At 46.1% G+C, this 20,730-nt stretch overlaps 2 protein-coding genes and 1 long non-coding RNA gene across 4 annotated transcripts in view; 2 read left to right on the forward strand and 1 right to left on the reverse strand.

Annotated features, from left to right (window-relative positions):
• Nucleotides 1–8,400, forward strand: part of ADAMTS2 (ADAM metallopeptidase with thrombospondin type 1 motif 2) — a 174,656-nt gene extending 166,256 nt beyond the window's left edge. Inside the window, exon 22 of the mRNA XM_059860002.1 lies at nucleotides 3,765–8,400. Coding sequence (XP_059715985.1) covers nucleotides 3,765–4,225 — 461 coding nt within the window. The 3' untranslated portion in view covers nucleotides 4,226–8,400. The remainder of the gene's footprint in view (nucleotides 1–3,764) is intronic.
• Nucleotides 8,401–10,446: 2,046 nt separating this feature from the next.
• Nucleotides 10,447–15,077, reverse strand: LOC132334273 (uncharacterized). 2 transcript variants are annotated; one of them, XR_009488367.1, is made up of 3 exons: nucleotides 14,938–15,077; nucleotides 10,938–11,162; nucleotides 10,447–10,693 (listed from the first exon to the last, which is right to left on the reverse strand). It is a non-coding gene; the product is annotated as an uncharacterized LOC132334273 (long non-coding RNA). The 2 variants fall into 2 exon arrangements; XR_009488366.1 differs by having other exon boundaries at nucleotides 10,447–11,162.
• On the forward strand, nucleotides 12,760–17,539 carry LOC132334272 (uncharacterized). Its single transcript, XM_059860205.1, has 2 exons — nucleotides 12,760–12,893; nucleotides 14,590–17,539. Exon 2 carries the CDS (start codon nucleotides 14,592–14,594, stop codon nucleotides 15,576–15,578), a length of 987 nt encoding a protein of 328 aa, XP_059716188.1. The 5' UTR covers nucleotides 12,760–12,893; nucleotides 14,590–14,591; the 3' UTR covers nucleotides 15,579–17,539.
• The last annotated feature ends 3,191 nt before the right edge of the window (nucleotides 17,540–20,730 follow it).

The raw sequence follows: 20,730 nt of genomic DNA on the forward strand, positions 1-20,730 counted from the left end.
TTTTTATTCCTGACCCTCACCTTTACGTTTGTGACCTGTGGAGGGCTCACTGGGAAGCAGAAGCTGAGTTTCTGTTGGTACTTTCCCTGCTGCTCTGATGCCGTTGCTCTGGCCAGACTCCTGGTGGTCGTTTGGAGGGGTTTTCCTCCAGAAAAACTGCGTTCATTTTTTCCATCGCACAATTTTTGCCAGTTTTGCTCATTTTCACTTTAGAAACAAACCCAAAGCAGAACAGGCATGGTCCATGGTGAAGGTGGCATGGTGGTGTTTTCCTTAACGTGGCGGAGGCAATATGATGTTTTCATTGACTATGATGTCTCCAGCTGCTCAGCATGGAGCTGTTTATACTCATTACATCTCATTACATCTCTGGTCTTTTTTCACCATGTGCATGTCTGACTTGACTGGTATGGTTGTGTGTGTGTGTGTGTGTGTGTGCGCGTGTGCGTGCGTGTGTGCTCTTAGATGTGTCAACTGGCAAACATAACAGTGTGAACTACTACAGAATTACCTCAATTTTTATTGCTTTTTTTTGCTTAGGAGAAGAATTTTAGAAAAATGCCTTAATGTTGAAATGTAAATGGCATTAATTTACCAGATCCAGCTTTAAATATGAACAGTACACTGGTACCTTGAGTTAATCTTCATATGGAGTGTTTTTATTGACTGATAACTATTGGAAGGCAGTAAATTAAATTGGAGGTTGATTTGCACAGTGCATATCCATATCTTCATCGAGACAGGATTGTGGCCTGACTTACTAAGATTTAACTGGCATTCGTGCTTTACCTTCCGTGTTTGTGTTGAAGATTTGGAATTCACAAGTCATAAACTACTTTGTGACAGTCAGTACCAATAGTAGAAATGTAAAACTGCAGTCTTGGAGCAAATTACTACCTTATTGCTTTGATAATAGTTTTTGGAAAAGTGGCATTTTTGAATCTTTGGGTCGTCAACAGTGTAGCACTTCAAACTTGTCATTATCATGTGATCACATATTTGAATTTTGCTGTTAATATTTCCTGAAACATGTTAACAATTTACATGACAAGGTGAAAAAGCAAAGACACGTATCTGGCACTGAATACTGTTATGTAAAATAATCGGTGTTTAACTGTATAAATATATTCATGACTGTTACCTTTAAATAGACAATGTTTAGTGATGTTTCAAGAGATGGGTGGCTATAGAGAATGGTGCAATAAGGTATCTGGGCATTGTGCACTATGTCTATATGCACTTTGGTTTATCAGGGATATTTTATTAGTGTTTTGTATGTATTTAACATAATATTAAAGATGTGCCAATTCAGTTTGCTTTTCAATATTTTTTTATGAGACTAATGTGTACCAAAGTGACTGTGAAACTGATTTATTTTTTTCTTACTGATGTTTTGAATATATTCTTCCAGTCTGTCATGCATACTGCAAGTAAAAATAAATAAAAGTTCAGCAAATCTGGATATTTTGGTTTGGATGGAGGATCAGAATTTCATTCTGGCATTAAGAAGTTGCAGAGTTTATTTATACGACTTATCAGATGTCACTAAATTTGTTATATAATGCAGTTTTATTTCCATGTGTTGTTAAGCTTGACATTGCATGTTTTTATTAGGAAAAAGGCATTTTTCTAAAGGTGCTGTTACTGATTCTTACAAAGCCAAGAACAGCCCTGCCTTGTTAAAATTACATTTAAATATTATATCTGTTGGCTTTTATTTTGGAAGCCATTTGGAGGAATATGCATAAGGTCATGCATCACAAGGCAAAATGGCAAAATGTTCAAAGGGGACTTTTATGGGGTATGTAAAAATATAAATTGCATAGGCACATTCAGGCCTTTGTAGGGAGCTATGCACACAGGTATGAACAGTTCCAGCTCTTAAAGGCTGGTTTGAAAATCTCTCCAAAACCAAGGTACTATTCTTATATTCCTAAGGAAGGAGTCATTCCTAATCTCCAGCACTATTTCAGTTTAGTATTTGAAAAATATGAAAAATACCTGGCACATTTTAAAGTAGGAACTATAATCTTGCTTTTCTGCAACAAAAGCAACAATCAGAGCATAGATACTGTACAGGAGGTGTTTTCACCTGCCTCAGCCAGCACTAGCATTTTAAAGCAGCAGCACCAGCTATTAGTTTATTTTAGACTGATATGTTTGCCAATGAAACACCCACAATGCCCTGTTTGTTAACTGAGGATGAGTGAAGAGGTGGCACCAGTGCTTTCCAAATCCCCTTATGTGGCTGAACCTGCTCTGCTTCTCTCCTTTGCTGTGAGGGTGCTGACACAAACCAGTGCTGTAGCAGGAGGGTGAAATGTGACTCCAGACCAAGCTGAGAGCCCTGTCTCCCATCGGGTGCACTCTAAATAAAAGCAAGTAATTGGAGTTACTCACCCTTTACTGTAAGAGTAGGTGGAAATGTAGTAAGAGCAGGGGGAGAGAGACAAGTGATTTCATCTCTGTCTCAGCACTCTGGTCACAGAGAAGATGTTTTATTAGTGATGATGCCAGGTGTTGGTCAGTCTGCTTTTCTCCTCAGCCCTCTCCTCTCCTACAAACCCTCTGACTCTTCTCTCATCATGGGCTGCATGTTGGGATTTTTCCTTCACTGCATTGCCTGGCTCCACTACTTCATCCTGGAGGCACAGGATGGAGCTGAGGGGTGTCTGTGTGGGACAGAGCACAGGCAGCTTTCTCTCCAAGGAACCTGCTAGACCTTCACCACCCATTTCCCGCCAATGCATACAATCCTCTGCCTCCCCTGAGCAGAAATCACAAGGGCTTGGGGAATCTCTGAGTAGGCTTCTGTTTATGTTCCTCAGGCAGGAACACTTTGACCACTTCACCTTTAATGCCTCAGCCTACAATTTGCCACCTGCATTTCAGCAAGATCAGGATCTGCCAGTACACCATATAGTGCAAATTGTTGTAACAGCTATTGACAGCTTAAAGCTTATAGATGATCATTCTTTTCCATTACACAAAACAGTTATTGACACAAAAATCAGGACTTTTACTTACTCTTCCAGTCTTTAATGGGCTGGCTTAGCTCCATTGGACTGGAGTTTGTTGTTGCAAAGATATCAGCTCCTTTCTAGGAGGAGTAGAAAAGCCTCATGGCACCACTTTTCTCTCAAACAAGAGACATGCTGAGAAAACACTGCTATTTTCAGAGTAGGGGTACCTGGCAACAATATCACTCCGATTAGCGGAGATGGATTCATTCTGAGAATTATACACATCAAAGTAGGACTTGAGACAGTCTGGATAAATATATGTTACCCCTGACTGTGGTTAGTCACTCTTTGGTTGCAGAAAAGCATTAAAAGGAGCAAATAGGGAAAAAATAGATTTCTTAATATAAAACTTCATGACTCTGTGGGAGTTCAGTGTAGTTTTAGTAACAGCACAGCACAATCAGTGTGTTTTGAAGTTTAAACCAAGACAGTAACACAATTCATTGTGGCTTCACGGTCTTCAGGATAGAGCTTCCAGGATGTGAAGGCAAAAATTCGAGTGTGATGGTCTAGAGCTTGGATGGGGCTGGTACATACAGGTCAGATCAGCTATTGCAATTCTTGGGGTTGACTTTTAGGTTGAATATAAGCCTGCTTCTGCTTGTAGAAGGCTCATTTGCCAGTTTCCCAACCGACTTTAAATATCAAACCCTCTGCCCACTGCCAAAGCTTCATCTGTGTTTCTTTTTCTGATTAATGTGGAGATGCTCTTTATTTATCTGTTCCCTTTTTCTCTTTCAGAAGATCATTGTCAAGGAGACAAGTCAATATTTTGTCGCATGGAAGTTCTCTCCCGTTATTGCTCCATTCCTGGGTACCATAAGCTGTGTTGCAAGTCCTGCAACATGTACAGCAACCTAACAGAGGATGGCAATGTAACCAGTGCCAATGTAAATAAGAATAATGTCATTGAGGAGGAGCTCCTGACAACCCTCAGCCCTCCCGTGGGAGTGCCCACCACACAGTCTGCCACCAGCCCTCCTCTGCTTTCCAAAACACGGGCACCCCCTTCCAATGCCACTGAGGAGCACCCAGAAATCAATGCAGTGGATGTTCCCTACAAAGTTGATGGGTTGGATAACGAAGTACCACAGCACAACATCATTACACGGAGGAGGCCTTATGAAAGGACAAGAAATCAAAGAATTCAGGAGCTGATCGCTGAGAAAATGAAAAGAGAGACTCTTAGGAAAATAAACTAAAATGGAAATATGGCACAAGCAACATTTTTCTCTTATAGAGATGTTACCAACATCATGGTATTGGCCATCATAGAGACTAAGAATGGGGAAAAATCATAGTGGTGCTATGGCAGAGATCCCAAATTCTCAAGCCTACTATAAATGGGAATGACAGATTGTTTCATAAGTGCTAATCTGAACACTTTGATGGCTAGGTTAGGCATACAGGGTGCAACAGAGTGTTAGTGCAATGTCCCTACAGTGTCCTACTGAATCCAAACAAACCTTATTACTTAGGTCAGGTTAGCAAGTTTCTCAGTTACAGACTCCTTAAAGTCTTCTATGCCTATGTAAAACTGCTTGGGAACAGTAATGGGAGTCACACTTAGTATGGCAGAAAGCAGTCCCAAGACATAATAAATCCCTTTAACTCTGACAAGCAGGGGGTCAGCACTCCTGTGATGCTCCTGTGCCTTGCACAAACCCTGGCACTAACACAGCCAGCTTCGGGAAGGCTCTTAGGACATGCCAGGCTTGGTTTGGCTGACCTTGGCAGAGCTGCCTCTCTGGTCACAGCTCAGCATGTGCTCACGTAGCTTCCTGAACCAGGGCTGTGTAAGAAAATAGAGAGAAAACTCTGTAGCCATATATTTATGTGTAAATTAAAAACTGACAAACAGTAGTTTACTTACTTCCATAAACAATTTCAAAGGATTCTCCTAAACTTTTGGACACATGCAAGACATTTAGTAGGGTAGATCTGGCCAACTTGGACTGACAACATCCTAGTCTTTCTGTTTACAATTATCCATATTTTTTATAATCTTTAGGTTCCTGTAATGCAACAGCCTCAGTGATCCTTATTGGTTGGTGCTTTTTTTATTGGTCTGATTTTTTTCTACCCACATTCTGTTTAACTTAAAGATGACTGGATTATTGTTGTCTTTTCCTGCAGTTATTTTTGAGGAATTAATTTTGTATTATCTTCCTTTCCTTAGGACAGCTTTACTGGTGCAGAAGTGAACAACTGTTTGCTGTGCCCTTACATGAACACACACCCACATACACATACATTGTGTATTCACAGCACAAGCTCTGCTAGAAAACTTTCAGGTGTGTAACCTGACAACCCTTTGAGTACTTTTTTCCCCCTCAGGGTCATCATGGTTTTCGTAGGTAATTTTGAATTCCTGGTTGGAGAACAGAAGATGAACTCAGCTTGGCTCTAACACTGCCGAGACAGGCTGCATGGACTGGTTCCTGCTGTGGGTGGCATCTGAGCAGATTTTTTCCTGGCTTGGATTCTTCCATTTGTTTCTTCTTTCCTGGTAAATCTCCTGCAGAGTCTGGGGCTTCCCTGAAATCCTCTCTTCACCACTAGGTAGATTTGGTGGCTCCAAGTTCATATTTTCCAGTCTGAGAGGAAGATCTCACCCTCCAGCCTGAACTGGTCCTGGTTTGAAGCAACACCAGCAATAAGCCCATATATAGAGTCCCAAAATCATTGGGAATGTGCTGCATTCCCAGCAATGTGTGAGCTCTTCTCTGGCCCAGCTGCTGGCAAAGAGCCTCACAGGTATTGCAAGGTGAAGGCCATATGACTCTCTGTGACCTACCTTCTGCCCTTGACCACCACAACTGAATGAACTGCCCAGTCTCCTCTTCCAAACGAGCCATTCCTGCTGGAAAGGAGGCAAGAGCCAGCAGGAACCTCAGGCTTTACAGCACCTACATGTGGGACTGTGTTTGGCCTGAACTGTGGCCAGAAGTTTTTGAAGCACAAGCCTGGTCTAAGAAAAATTCTTCATGGAGATACTAGCCCAGCAGAGAAGGAATGTTTCCAGCTGGGGTCATGGCATCCAGTGCCCCTTCTTACACAGGACCACGGTGATACACTTGGAGCAGTTCAGCAGGGATGAGAGATACACTGAAGACCAGGACAACAGGGAAGCCCAACAGGCCTGCTAAGAGTTCAGAGCATTAGGAAACCTCTCCTGGGCCAAGCAGACGTGGCTGCAGATGTGGAAGCAGCAGCAAGCACAAGCAAAAATCTGTTCTGGTTTGGAGAAGTAAAACTCAGGCTGTGCAGTTTGGCAGCACAGTGGGAACAGTTCCACCACAGATTTTCACTGCTGGGACATGGAGTGTTCCCCTGCAGTCAAAGGGTGCTTGTCCTTGTCCCAGCCCTGCTCCATGGCCTGCTGGCTGTCACACAGCAGGCAAGCCCAGGCAGCCTCGTGCCAAGGGATTTGTGGTTGCCTACAGATGGGACAAGTTTCAATAACAGTGTGGGGTCAGGTCACATCTGTGCACAGCAGCAATATAGTAATGAGCACTGAAGGGAAAAAAACCCCACCATTCTATTTATAAGCAAGGAAGATGTGTCTAAATCCACATCCAGCTGCTGTGCCATGGGAGACACAAGCTGTAGCCAGGCTCCCAGCCTGTAGCCACAGTATTTCTTGCCTTCCACGTTTCCTTTACACAGATGTGGTTAGTCTAAAACTCATCTTTTCCCCTTCAAGTTAATATCTTTTTAGCTCTGTAGACAATAAAAATAAACCACAACCCCCAGCTTTTTCATAGACGAGCAAGCTCATCCAAGCATATGAAACTTTGGAAAAACTTTTCCAAACTCCCAAAGATAGAAAGGGTTGGAGCTGGATTTACGCAGATGGGGAGGTAAAAGTTTGCTGCCTGGAGGGTAGCAGTCTTACCCTCTGGGGGTTTTTCAAGACCCATTGCTCCAATCCCCTGAGGTAACTCATCTAATGGATTCTGTTCTGCCCTAGCTTCTTGAATAGGCTTAGTCAGCCAGGCAGTGTGAAGAAATACCACAGGAGGCAGTGCCCACAGCTCAAAAAAGCATTTTTCCAGATAAAGTGGAAAGTTCTGCTGCCTCAGGGAGCAGGAACAGCCTCCTGGAAGGCTGGTCTGGTGCTATGTTAGGTCCTGTGTTCATTAGGAACCCAGTGCAATGCCTGGTGGCATCTGCATTTTGGAAGGGCTTGTTCCCTTCTCAGTCTCACCTTTTGAGAGATTTAATTTGATTTGTTTCTCAATGGTTTAAATTCTACTGAATATTTCTCTAGCTGTTTTTTGGAGAGGGAACACTAAACTACTTGAGGCAGCAGCTTCAGTCTACATTGCTCAAGACATCAAGAGGCTGATGGACCTTCTCTTTAAGGAGCAGGAGCCACCAGCTGCCTTCTCTTCACACTCTTCCTGTATGTTAAGTCTCTTCAGACCAGAAAAGATGCCTTCTTTTCAAGCTGCTATGGGCTCTTCAGAAGGTGTTTTTTTTTTTCAGCAGTTCCCCAAGAACATGTACATCACTTCTACTGGTAAACACAGCACCAGGTTCTATTGATAAAGAAAAAACAGCCTCAGACAAAAGGCGGGGTTTGCTTTCCTGAGCTGGTCTCATTTCTGTGTCATGCAGTGGAAAATTTGGTCATTTTTTGTTTGGTTAAACTTTGACAACTGTTTCATCTTCTCTACAATGCTGTAATTGGGCAAGAGCATCATCACAGTGGATCTTCTGTAACTGGTTTGCTGTTGCCCAGGTGCTGCATTTTCAGACATAACAAGCAGAAAGCAATATTTTGATGTAACCTAATCCCCAGAAACTAAAGCAGATTTATAAACAAATATATTCCTGCAGAGACCATCTCAGAGATCTGAGAGATAAAGTAATGTGCTCCCACAAAGCAATATATTTATGATCTAACCATGCAGGTACAGTTTTCTCAACTGTCATTTTTCTGGCTGTCTAAACTTAAAATTCAAGTAACAGCCTCTCATAAAAAAAAATCCCAAACAAATTCTGGTTTCTTTGGCTTCAGTCATCTGCCATTTTTTTCACCATCATTTCTTTAAAAATTTCTGTTATCTATTACGAACGCATCACTTTTTATATCCATATATCCATTCAATATTTAGAGTCTCACAACACCTCCATAGAATGCTTTCAGATATTTGAGAATTCTAGCAATGGTGCTTTACCAGTACTCAAAGGGTTTTTTATTTTATTTTATTACATAATGCATTTAATATCTTATTTACTCACCTACAATGCACAGTATTAACTATGTTCATCTGAATATCTATATGCAACTTCCATTCACTTACATATGCCTTAACAGAAATTGCAATAGCCTTTTCTTGTATATTAAAAATGTATATACAAATTAGAATCTTTAATTTTATAATTTATTAAATTTAAATGTCTGTGTTCTTTTGCAAAAAAAAAGTGTTTGGCTTTTCCCTGTGCTTTTTTCATTGAGTCGATGTTATGCAGAGATGCTAGAAGAGGAAGAGCCAGCATCTTCAGGTTCAAAACAAATTCAATTTCTACAACTTAATGAAGTGGGATTGGGATAGACTTGCTGCCAAAGTCCTGCATCCTTGTTACAACATCTGTTATCCAAGGCTAAATATCATGGAGTCACTGGGCCAAAACCTCAGTTGATCACTGCACTGAAATTAAACAAACTCACTTAAACCTGCTTGAGGCCCAAATCCATCCTGGTCCATGTATCATCTCTTTAAAAGGCTCAGTTATTTGGGCTCCTATTCAGAACTGATGAGTGAATTCTGCTTTGCATGTCCTATTGATAAAGTAATTGCTCCTTTCATGAAATTCTTTTGCCCACATTCTCCTGCTGTATCCTGCACACATGTAGCTGGGCTCCCTTTAGAGCGTAATTGAATCTTTCTCATCTGATTGAAATTTGTTGCTTGAGGATTTGAAAGATCCCTGCTTACAGTGATTATTCAGTGAGCACCATGCAGTGCATTCAAGTCCAGCATTCTTTAATCAGGTAATAAGCCACCTCAGCACTTTCCATCTGGAAAAGTAATTTACACATTTAAATGCCCCAATAAAACAGTGGACTAGCCCAAACCTGGGGTTCATTTACTGTGATAATTCATTCAGCATTTACAGCTGTGACTAGGGTTATATTTAATTGCCTTTTACTTGCATAAATTTTGAGATTTTTAGAGTGGCCATGGCAAGGGGTCTCACATCCACACCCCAGACACGAGGGACACCCAAGGTGGGCTCAGTCATGTCCAACACCTCTCCCTCCCCCTGGTCTTGCTCTCTCTCTCAAATGCCAAAAGGTGACACCCACAGGAGGCCTTCTCTTCCTTTCCTTGCCTTCATCAGATTTTTATCCGTTTTCACCATCATCTGACTCTGAGGAAAATTTTTGGTTTTATGCAGCTCAAGGAGCTGCAATTCCAGGCCAGGAAAGCAGTTTTCAGGTTATTCTTAATTACACCAGGCAGAAGGCAGCTCCTCCAATGTGCTGTGCAAATTCAGCTCCCCTTTCCCACAGCGAGGGGGGCACAGGATGATTTCCAGCCTCCCACAGGGTGTTCTGGCTCAACACTCAGCTTTGCTCACAGGGGTCAAAAAAGTCTCCTGAGCCTTCCTGGGAGAGAAATGCCTGGAAGCTCCCCTGGGGCTGGGTGTGTGCATGTGAATATATGTGTGTGTGTGTGCGTGTGTGTGTGTGTGCATTGCTCACCTCAGCTCTCCCCCTGCCCCTCCCCATCACCTTTCCCTGTCCCTCCTCCTTTAGCCACTTCCCAAAGCTGAGCAGGGAGCGGTGGAGCCACAGAACCACATCAAGCACTTCCAAACTCTCCTTAGAGGAGGGAGCAGAGCAGGATGACACGAGTGGTAGAAGCCTTATCCTGGTTAACCTGCTGGGTTTTATGCTTCATCAGCAGAGCGCTGCCTCCAGCGTTCCCCCGGGACGGAGCCTAACGGCGCAGCCCCGCAGCCCCGGGGCTCCCGGCAGGCCGGGCACGCCTCACCCCGGTGCAGCCGCCGCTAGATGGTGGCGCGGCACAACAAGTGCGATTATGGAACGGCCGCTGCACTGTGACCCCGGCCGGGAACATCCCTGGGTCTGGGGAGATGCGCTCAGACAGGGCCAGAGGGAGTCAAACCCCATCGCGCTGCGGATGGAGTCGGAGATGCTGCTGGGCTGCGCCGCCCCTGCCTGGGTCTGGGGGCTGGGGATGGATCCTGCAGGACAGAAACACAGACAGCACCTGCCGTGCAGAAATAGAGCCGTGATCAATCCAACAATACAAAACACCAAAAATAACTCAAGAATAAGTTGTTTTCTGGGGTTATTTCTTAGGGCATCTAAACACATTCCAGCTCCTCCAGGAAAGAATTTAGAGGCCAGAAACACAACAAGAGGTTCCACTGATGATTGTGATTTGATTTTAAAAAATCTTTTATTAAAGAAACACAACAGCTATGGAAAGACAAACCTGTTTTAGGTGACCCGGGCTGCTGGCAGCACAGAGGGTTTCATGTGACCCCAGGCAGGAGAAGGTTTTCAAGTGATGGCAGTGCTGCAACAATTCCCAGTACTCACTCACTCACTCTCCAGCCTCTTTGTGTGCTGCATCCAAGAGGGACCAATCCACACCAGCATTCAGGCACTTTGGGACGTGTATAATCTAAAATGATGAAACATGCATCCATGCAAGATACAGTTTAATCATAGGCAGATCAGTAATAACAGAAATGGCATTCTTGGAGCAAGCATTCAAAGTTGCACCTTGTTTCTTCTTTTAAATTAAGATTTTTTGAGGATGCAGGTGATGAAAGAAGAAACCAAATAGCTGTGGTGGAGGTAAACAAAATAAAAGGAATATTTTATTTGTCCCTCCCATCTGCCATGTTCTATTCACTCCACCATACCTTTAAGAAGGAGGTAACTCCATCAGGGAGGAGAGATTTACCAGGGCAGAGGAACCATCTTGAAGACTTTTTAAAGAGAATGTATCCATGCACATCTGCACATGTGGAGTTTGTTTCCAGCTCAGTGATCTTCCTCACAAAATGTTTTTCCCAAGCTCCATACTGCAGCTGCTTAGCGGAGCTGGTGTCTGAGGGTGTTTTTCCTTTTGATGGTAGTCACGTTTCCTAAAAGCAAGAAGGAAAAATTGAAGCTCTGAGTTACTACAGTGTGTTCCCTTATGATCATTGCTGTTAGTGAATTTAATTCATGAAAGGTTGTGGATCATTTCAGCTAAATTCAGCTGTTTGGCACCAGAAGTCCAGACAAACAGCTTAAGCTTACATACCTGTTTTATTGAAATAATAAGCTAATGGCTATTTCCAGAAAAAAAAAAAATCTGCTTGGAACCAGATCCCAAAGGGATGCACAAGTCTGTTGAGCTGCTTATTCCTTTTTAATGGAGATAAAGAAAAAACCTGAATGATGAGTGTGGGCTTGGGTGACTAAATCAGCTGTTACAGCCAATTCCAGCCTGAATGATGGTAACACAGAATATTTGCATTAAAACTAAAGTAGTGATTTTTAATTTAGAATTTCTTCTTTTTTCTTCATGCCTCCAGCAGGTCAGGACAGGCATTGTGGGGAGCAGCAAGGCTCAGAAATGCAGTCACACTCCCTGGCCTGGGCACACAGGGATGTTATGTGGGATGGCTATTCCCAGGAAAGAGCAGCAGCTGTTGGGGCTGCCTCTGAGGACAGTGTTGGGAAATAAATACAGAAGGAAGATTCTGCTGCAACATGACAATTCATCATCCCCCAGCAATGTGATGCTGCGAGAGAGGCTATGAGAGGGACACCAGGGTTGCTCCAGAATTGCAATCAGTTTGCAGCACGTTAATTAGCCAGGAAACAAAGGCAAATCCCTGCTGCACAGGGACCCACAAGGTCGGATGCTGCCAGTCCTCCTGGCAAAGCAATTTGCTGTAATGCACTTGTGTGGTCTCAGAGAAACACAAATGGGGATGATCCTGGGAGCAGTGAGAGAGGGGGGTGGTGGAGCACAGCCAAGGGAGGTGCCGTGGCAGGGCTGGCTGCTGCTGTGCCTCCACAGCAACGTGGATATACAGCTGAATCCAGGGATGTAGAGCTCAGCCTAGCGGTGTACAGCCCAGCCCAGGGATGTAGAACTCAGCCCAAGGAGGAACAGCCCAGCCCAGGGAGGAACAGCTTGGCCCAGGATGCAGGGCCTAATCCAGGGGTGTGTGCCTCAGCCCAGGGATGTACAGCTTGGCCTAGGGATGCTCAGCTCAGAGCAGAATGGGAGCAGGGACAGAAGAGAGCAGAGAGCAGCACTGAAGAAGCTGCAAACACCCACTACCTCTTGGGAAAAGCAGCACAAATTTGTTCACAAAATAAGGCAGAGGAGGAAGAAAAACAGCGCCAAACCCCCCAAACCCTAAGGACTCCCCTTCCAGCAATAAAGCACGAAGGAGCTACGGCTCCTCTTTTCCTACCCCAGCTTGGAGCACGGGCAGCCCTATCCCTCCCCCATCACGGCGGCGGCCCCGCGGTCCCTTTCGCACTGGGAATTGTCGCCAGGCGATGAGCCGCAGGGATGTGGGGTGGCCGTTCCCGGCCGGGAGATGAGCCGCAGGGATGTGGGATGGCCATTCCCGGCCGGTGCCCGCGGGCTGCCCCGGTGCCTCGGCGCCCGCCGGCTGCGGCTCGGGCAGGGCAGGCAGCCAGCGCGATATATTTAGCAACAGCAACAAAACAGGCAGCGGGATCAGCTGACTGAGGCAGGGAGCTGGCGCATGGGTTACTGTTAGACAGCACATCTCCCGCGCTGAAGCGGGGAGCAGGGAGCGGGGCAGAGCCGCGCAGCCCGGGGAGACGACAGCCGCCCGTGCCCGCAGGTAAGGGGAGGGGGTCTGGCCACGGGCTGTGTGTGCCGGGGTCGCTAGGGATATCCGGGTGCTGGCAGCCAGGGATGCTCACGGCATGGTGGAAGGGAAGCTGCAGGCAGCGGGTCCAGCTCCGCGGGGGCCGCAGGTGACAGGGAGGTGACCTCGGCCACGCCAGCGCGGTGCTAGGGCCAAGGAGATCGCAGCCGGGCGGGACCTGATCCATCCCCTCATCGGAAGAGTTTTTTACCTGCAAATAGGTAATTCAAATTTCCTTCCGGAGGAAGGGCGTGTTGGCAGGACTCGGTTGCGGATTAGCGCTGTCGGGGTTTGTTTAACACGACATGCCCGCGCCCCGCACCAGGAGCATCCTCCGCGCTCAGTGCCGGGCCCAGGCTCCGACACTGCCGAGCTCAGGCCAGGGCTGGAAGGGAAGGAAGGAAAAAGCCTTTTCTTCAAGGCTTGGAGACGTGAGAGAAACAGAACAGGCAGGAAAAAGCATAATAAAAGGGCCCTAGGGTTTAAAACAAGCATCTCTTGCTCTCAGAGCAGCAAATCCCAGCTTGACTGGCTTTTCCAGCAGCACATGAGAAAAACCAGGGAGGGCCAGCAGCAGCCTGGGGGGAGATGGGCACCCGGCGAGCTCTACCCTGGGCTCGGCACAAGCTGCTCATTTGTGCTCCGTGTGTGATCTGCAGCTTTGCAGGGAGGTTCAACAAAGCCAGATTTATTTACAGCAATGACAAGCAAGGCATTAAAATAGCCAGCAAAGCACTTTTGCCTTTAATCACACAACAAAGCTATATTGTGTCTGCAGATTAGTCACATACAAATTTCATTGGGGGAAGCAGAAAAAAAAAAAAAAAAAATCCAGGCTATGTGGTCATTTCTGCCAGAAGGGGAGATAAGCAAAACACAGAGGGGAATGTTTGGAAAAAATAATAAAAAATCAGTACAGTTAGAAAACACTGCAGCACAAAATATACTGAAAAATTTGTAATTCAATATATTTAACTGAGTAGTAAGAGCAGTTTTATGGAAATCCATCCTAAAATGAGTTGAGGATGACTATTTGAATATAAAGGACATGAATTAAATCCCTTTGACTCTGTGTAAGCACTCAGGGGAGGACCTACCTCTCCACAGCTACATTTATGAACTACAGACAAGAGTGACCCTAGACATTCTCAGTTTCTAGAAGAGACCACTGTCATGTTGCTTTATCTAGGTGGTGCTCCCCAAAGGGGCAGGGCAGCTCCTCTCCTGTTGGGTTCAGCTCCTGCCTGCTTGGACTAAGAGTGCAGTCAGAGCCCTGTCACAGTGAACAGACACGGAGCATTAAATAAGGACTGTAGTTTGTGCCCTGCTCCTCCACCAAGGACAGTGAGACAAGCTCATGCCCCTGCCCCATACCTCTCCAGCTGTGCTCCCTTGCATTGCTTAAGGAGGGAGGGAGCACCATTGCTGATCTCCTTAATGAACCCTCTATTTACTGCCACATTTAATCACCAGGCTTCTTTGGCACATTTATGAAGCTCTTTATGAAGCCATGGATATAAAAGAGCCAGCAAACTTTTAAAGTGTGGTTTTTGTTAACAGCCATGTTTACTTCAAGAAGACATCAGGTGGCTCAGGCAGAAGCAAGGCCAGGATTTCTTTAGCACAGCAGGTTTTCACATGCTGATCAGCTCTGCTCTGTTCTTTGCAGCCATGGCACCCCGGATCAGACTGAGCCTTTCAAAGCCTCTCCCGACCATACGGGAAACCCACGAGGAAGCGATGGAGGAGCTAAGCAGCAACCCAAAGTGTGCTGGGAGTGCTGCAGCCAGCCCAGACTCACACTCCAGTGATGACTACATCCAATCCATCTGCCACCTCGCCAGGCCCACCTTCCCAGCCCTTCTGGAAAGCAGATGTAAGGGTAAGGACAGAAAGACCCTGAAGACCCTTGAGGATGTGTCAGGTTCTCCACCGCTTGTGGGGACACAGCAGGAAAGGTCAAAATGTAAATTGACCAATTTCATCTCTAGTGTGCTACCACTGGGAAAAGTCTCACCTGCAGAAACCGACTTTTGGTCCAGAGAGGACCCCCTGGAACAAATTTACACCAATGCAGGAAATCTTTGCTCCTCCAAGGCTTCTTCCTATGGTCAAAGTGCCAGCACTGGTTACTCACAGTGCAACTCTTCTGCCCCAAATGGTGACCTTCATCACACAAACCTAGAAGAAAAAAACACAGGGATAACCAGTTTTCCACGAGTGTTCAGTTTTCCAAGGCTTCCCTCCCCAAGGCCAGTTCAGAAAGAAGCAGTATGCTCAGAGCTGAGGTATCTCAGAAGGGATGAGGGAACACTTCTAGGGAATAACCACAGTCAGAAAGAGAATGGACCCATATTCATTAACACCGAAGAGCAATTGGCACCCTCAGCCAGAGGGAAGGTGGCAGGAAACCTAGCCCTGCCCTGCTCTGTAGGAAGGCAGAATTTGTCCAATCCTGCAGGCATAGATGAAAAAGAAGGAAGAAAAACTCACTGTGACAAAAATGTCATGGGTGATGTTCCCACTAAGCAGAGATACTTCGAGTCTTTCCAGGTACCTAAAAAAGCCACCATCCATAACTGGATTTCAGAGCACAGATGCATCTGGAAAGAGGCAAAGTTAAAAGCTTGTTTGCTCCCAACCATTGCTGAAGTGTGAAGAAGTAGCTGCTTAGAATAATTTTATTCACAAGATATAACCAACCCTGCGCTCTAGCAGCTCTCCCTGGAGTCCTCACACAGAAAACATGGCTTGAACATGCATGCGAGTCAGGCAGACTCTAGTGATCCATCATATCCCTCATCCATGGGCAAAGGGACAATTCAGAGTCTCATCTGCTAAGGAAACAGCAATCAGCTCTCATTTTGGAAAGGCAACAGTTCATAAAGCATCTCCTCCCACCTACTGCCTAGAACTGCCCTGAGCATGAAGAAAAGCTGGAGAGACCTGGAGAGAACACAAATCCCATCTGTACTGGAGAAGAAGTAGGAACATTGAAGTAACAGTGCTTCCCAGGCAGTGCCAAGCAGGCAGATGTTGCTGACACTTGGGTGCAGTTTTTCAGGAAGGAGCCCTTTGCCCAAGGCTCGCACAGTAGAAATTGCACACACACATTTACTGGGAGACCCATCACAGATCCCTGCCTCAGCACCAGGATCCCACTGGAGAGGTCACCCATTACAGCAGTAGCATAAATAATTATTTCTTAAAAATCATAACAAGTCTTTTATGAGGATTTGCTGGAGGGTAAGGTGGAAAATATTACTACTCCTTGGGTAGGGATTTTCCTGGTGCTTACCCTGTCCCAACTCTGTTCCCTTTACTGCTGGACTTGGCCCTGGTAGGAGGAGAGCTGGGAGCTCTGGTGGGCCTTGCTGCGCTGGTGCTGTGGCTGCTGTGGAGCCAGCTCTGAACAGGCATCACGTGGGACTCTGCACTGCCACAGCCAGACTGCACACCACGAGCACCCACGGGATCTGTACTCAGGTGTGGGGCCCAGGAGCCCACACAGCTCTGCAGGCTCAGAAGAGCAGCCTTGGCTTAGGGGCAGCCTAGGGATGCTGGGCTGCTGCTGATAGAACCTGGATGTAAAATAGTAACTTGTGTTTCCCTTCATACCTGTGCTCCTGTGTTCTCACCTACCTGACCATGCTGATGATGTTGACTGAGCTTTGCTTCATGCTGCAAGACTGAAACATGGAAAAAACAAATGTGCATGTCCCAACCATCCAGCACACAGCATACACAAACAATTCATGCTGATGGTATTGCTACATGGGATGTCTGTAGGACGAGAAGCATTCCCACAGGGCTGGGAGGTACTGGCATGGGGCAGTGGGCACATGCCCAGGCCACCCCTTCTGCCTCACAGAGACTTCTCAATCAGAGAAGCTGCCATTGGCACTTTCTCCTGCAGTCAGAGCAACCTCACCCACCTGTGTCTGGTGTCACACTCTCTGTGGCCAGTCAGGAGATGTAGCTGAGAAAACTGCAAAGGAATACCAGCCTAATTATTACTACTACTAGGAATAAATGTTTTGGCACAGTGGAGAGCAGAGGGACCAGGCTGTTTGCTCAACAGCAGCTAAGATGAAAAACAGCATTGGAAAGCTGCAATTATAAAAATGCTCGCAAGTGATTTCCAAACCACCCTCAAGCAGATTAAATGAAAAAGCAATTTCTACTCAGTACCAACATGAGTGTAAATATGTTCAAGGATCAAAAGGTGAGAGTGTTTGAGCTTCTCAGCCTCACATCTCTTACCTCAAATATTTTTTTCTCCTGTTGAAACTCATTAGTGCTATGGAGCTGAGCTGCTTCTCAGCTCTGGTTTTGAACTAACCACACAGCAAGAATGGAAGTGAAGATGGCTCCAGCACTCATTAAAGCAGAAGGAGAAAGCTGAACCCAGGAGGTCCCAGGCTGCTCTGCCTCCTCCACACCTGCCCCTCCCTTCTCAGGTAAATGCTGGGGTTTAAGCAATGCTTGTCCTCACTGCTCTGCTGTCATTTAAATTTCTCTCCATGTGAATATTTATGACTCTAATGCCTAACAAGTCCTGTGCCAACTGCATGTATCACTGCTTTTGACAGAGGAAACAAATAAAATCCTTCCATCCAGTTGTTGTTTCCATTCTGCATTCCACAGGGCATTATTTTTAGTGCTGGGCTGATCCACAGCACATGGGCTGTGACTTGCCATGCAAGCACCTTCTCACTCTTCCAGGTCACCAAAGGCCTTCACACCTCACCCCTCCAGCAGCTGCTGCCCAGGGCAGGGATTCCTTCTCGGCTGCCACAATCCTGCAAGTCTCTACACCTCTGAAACTCATCATCTTTTCCCTCCAGAGCAAAAAGGCACAGCAGCAGAGGAGAGCTTTAGCCCAGGAGGCTGGGAAAAGCCTCCAACTTCCTGATGTAGGACTGGGAGCAGGTTTTGGGGGCTGGGGTGATGGCAGGGTTGGGCTCAGAGCTGGGGCCATTTAAAAACACGGTGTTAGTTCCAGGTGCAGCCAGGTTTGGAGCAATGAAGCTTTGGAGTGAACTGGCTCTTTCTGGAGAATACTTTTACTTGAGTGAAAATTGAGATTCTACTCAAGCAATGGGGTTTTCCAAGAGGACCCAAAGCTGCTGGGATGCAGCAAAGATGGGGGCAAAGAGACACGGGCAAATTAGGGTCAAAGAACTGTCAAGGCAGGGAAGGGAGGAGGGAAATGTGGGGCTGGTGGTGCCAGTGAGTGAGCAGGGCAGCTCCCAGCAGGAGGGGCAGAGCCAGGAGCCCCAGGTTGAGGAATTCCAGCTGTGCAGTAGAAGCTGTGACAGGTAAGAAGACAAAAGCTGGTTTAACACAGGACAGTGGCAGCAGATAGGGAGGGTTGTTTCTATTCAAGTTCACTTAAATCCTGTTTTGAAAAGCACAGTCCTCACCTTCTTCACCACCAACTCTGTTGGAAATTACCATGTTGGTCCTTGTGAAATCACTGCACAGTTAAATAGGCCCCAGTTCCCTGGATAAGGCAGATCTGCAGCTGTACAACATCACCCACCTGCTGCAGATGTTCTTGGGGCTGGTTTAGGGAGGGGATGGGGATTGGGGCAGCCTTGTCACTCCCCTGTCACAGCCTCTGCCCCCCAGCTGCTGAGGGAGCCTGCAGTCCTACCAAAGGTAAAAAAAAATGGATGCTGTTGGGTGTGATAACGTGGCCTGTAGTTATTCAGCACTCTTCTCCCTGTTCACCCCATGGATGCACACCTGGGCCATCAGAAAATGCTCCCCCCTCCTCTCTGCAGAACAGCCCCTGAGGAATCACTGGTCAGGATAAGCCTGCAGAAGTTGCTGCCTGTTCAGAAGTGCTTCCAGACAAGAAAGAAAACCTTATCTAGGAATTTAGGTCACAGAGAGAGATAAAAGCCGTGCTGCTTCCATGGCCAATCTCATGGCAGGCTCGGCGTTTGAAGTCACTGGCAGAAAAATCTCATTTATTGAGATCATCAGAACTGCCAAAGGGATTTGGATTAATTTGAATGCGGAATTGGTATCCAAATCCCACCAGCAGCTTTCAGTCTCAGACTTCACATCCAGTTCACAAGCAAACTGTGAGCATTCATAGCAATTTTGCTTGCATGATCATGCAGCCTCTTCCTGCTGCAAACTGTAAATGCATTTGGACACAGAAAATCATGACCAGAATTTACAAACCAGAGATGGTGAGGCAGAAAGAAAGCTGTCCCACTCTTTCCTCACATTCTTGTCTTTAAATAACAAAGATACCCATCAGCTGAAACCCAAGGCGAGGAAGCAACAGCTCCACAATCAGACCTGTGCAGTGCAGGAGCTGCTCAGAAACTCCTGCAGCACAGAGAGCCTCACCCACCCAGGAGGGCCTGGCTGTGCCCTCACAGCCAGCCAGCAGGAGAGATGGTGATGAACCAACTGAAATGTGAGCAGTGCAGTGTGATTACAGACAGCGATTGTAATGCAAGAGACAAGCAAGAGCAGATCGAAGGGCTGCACACAAACAGGGAGGTGCTGGAGGGCTATGAGCAAGGTTAGCAAAATCAGTTTCTAAAAAGGTCTTTAACTCTGAAGTTAAGATTAAAGCAGCTATTTTTGATTTCAGAAAAAAATACAACTCTTAAAGCTCCAAGGAAAACTTAAAGCTCCCACCTTTAAAGGAGATCAGACCTGAGCCTGAGGCAAAACCCAAGGATGCCCCAGCTGAGAGCAGGGGCTCTGTGGGTGGTGCTCCAGGCTTTCCCCCTGCCCTGAAGTGCCTGCATTTGGGCCTAATTGCTCATTAGGACATATTTTAATTAACTTTGAGCCTTCCTAAGTGGAGACTACTTCATTTATCATGGTGCAGAATGAAGTTAAACTGCATTTAGTGACTAAGCATGAATCCCTTAGCTTTGAATGAAACCTTGACTGAACCATCAGCACCGTGATTAATAGCAAAGTGTTTTCTATTTTCCATTTGCTCCTGTAACCATGGGCAGAAGAGAGCTCTGAAGTGATGGCTGAAAGCTTCACTGCTTGTGTTTGAAGAGGCAGAACACTCAGGCACAGCTCTCTGCCTTGATCCACAGGGCCCACGTGTTTTTTGTGGCTGGCATCACTTATATGGGCCACAGTTGACAGCAGGGATGACCCCTGAAGTGCCACATCATGGACTTGTGGTCTCTCCCCATGCTCAGGGATTCTCAAGGATAATCTAATTTGCTTGACACGAGCTAGAGCTGATGCAAAATACATGTTGTGTAAATAGATATTGTTCCTGGTAATTGCAGCCTTCCTGGAATTAATGGTCCTGGAGGCAATGCTTCCTGGGGCTCTTGCAAAGAGCTGTAGAAAGACTGGTCATTTTTAGAATACCAGCTTGTTGCTACATAAATTTTGACCAAATGCCATTTAAATCAAAGGGAGCCTTTAAGTGCTTTGGAATGGGCTTGTCATGGGGATAATGGGGTGCTGCATTCAAAGCACAGATTTCTAATAGCAGCTGATGAGAAAAATCAAATTATTACTTTATTTAATTGTGTGTATTATCATTGTATCAACTGTTTCTTGTCTTTGCTTTTAAATTAACCTAGCTGAAAGCCCATCAGCCTGCTGTGAGCTTAGCAAAAGCTGTGTGTGAACCACAGGGCTTTATCTGCCTGTGCCTCACACCTGCAGGGGCTTTGTCCCTCAGGATCAGCAAATCGCTGCTCTGCAGAGCTGGTGGTCAGGCACGGTGAGAGCAGAGGGAGCCTGCAGGGACACTGCCACATCTCATCTGCCAGCACAATGTCACATTTGCAAGTCAGCTGTG

This window comes from Haemorhous mexicanus, chromosome 15 (assembly GCF_027477595.1).
Source record: "Haemorhous mexicanus isolate bHaeMex1 chromosome 15, bHaeMex1.pri, whole genome shotgun sequence".
Classification (NCBI taxonomy): Eukaryota; Metazoa; Chordata; class Aves; order Passeriformes; family Fringillidae; genus Haemorhous; species Haemorhous mexicanus.

What these genes read in the sequence shown, in the direction of transcription:
- LOC132334272 (XM_059860205.1), top strand. Translation starts at nt 14,592, where the DNA reads ATGGCACCCCGGATCAGACTGAGCCTTTCAAAGCCTCTCCCGACCATA.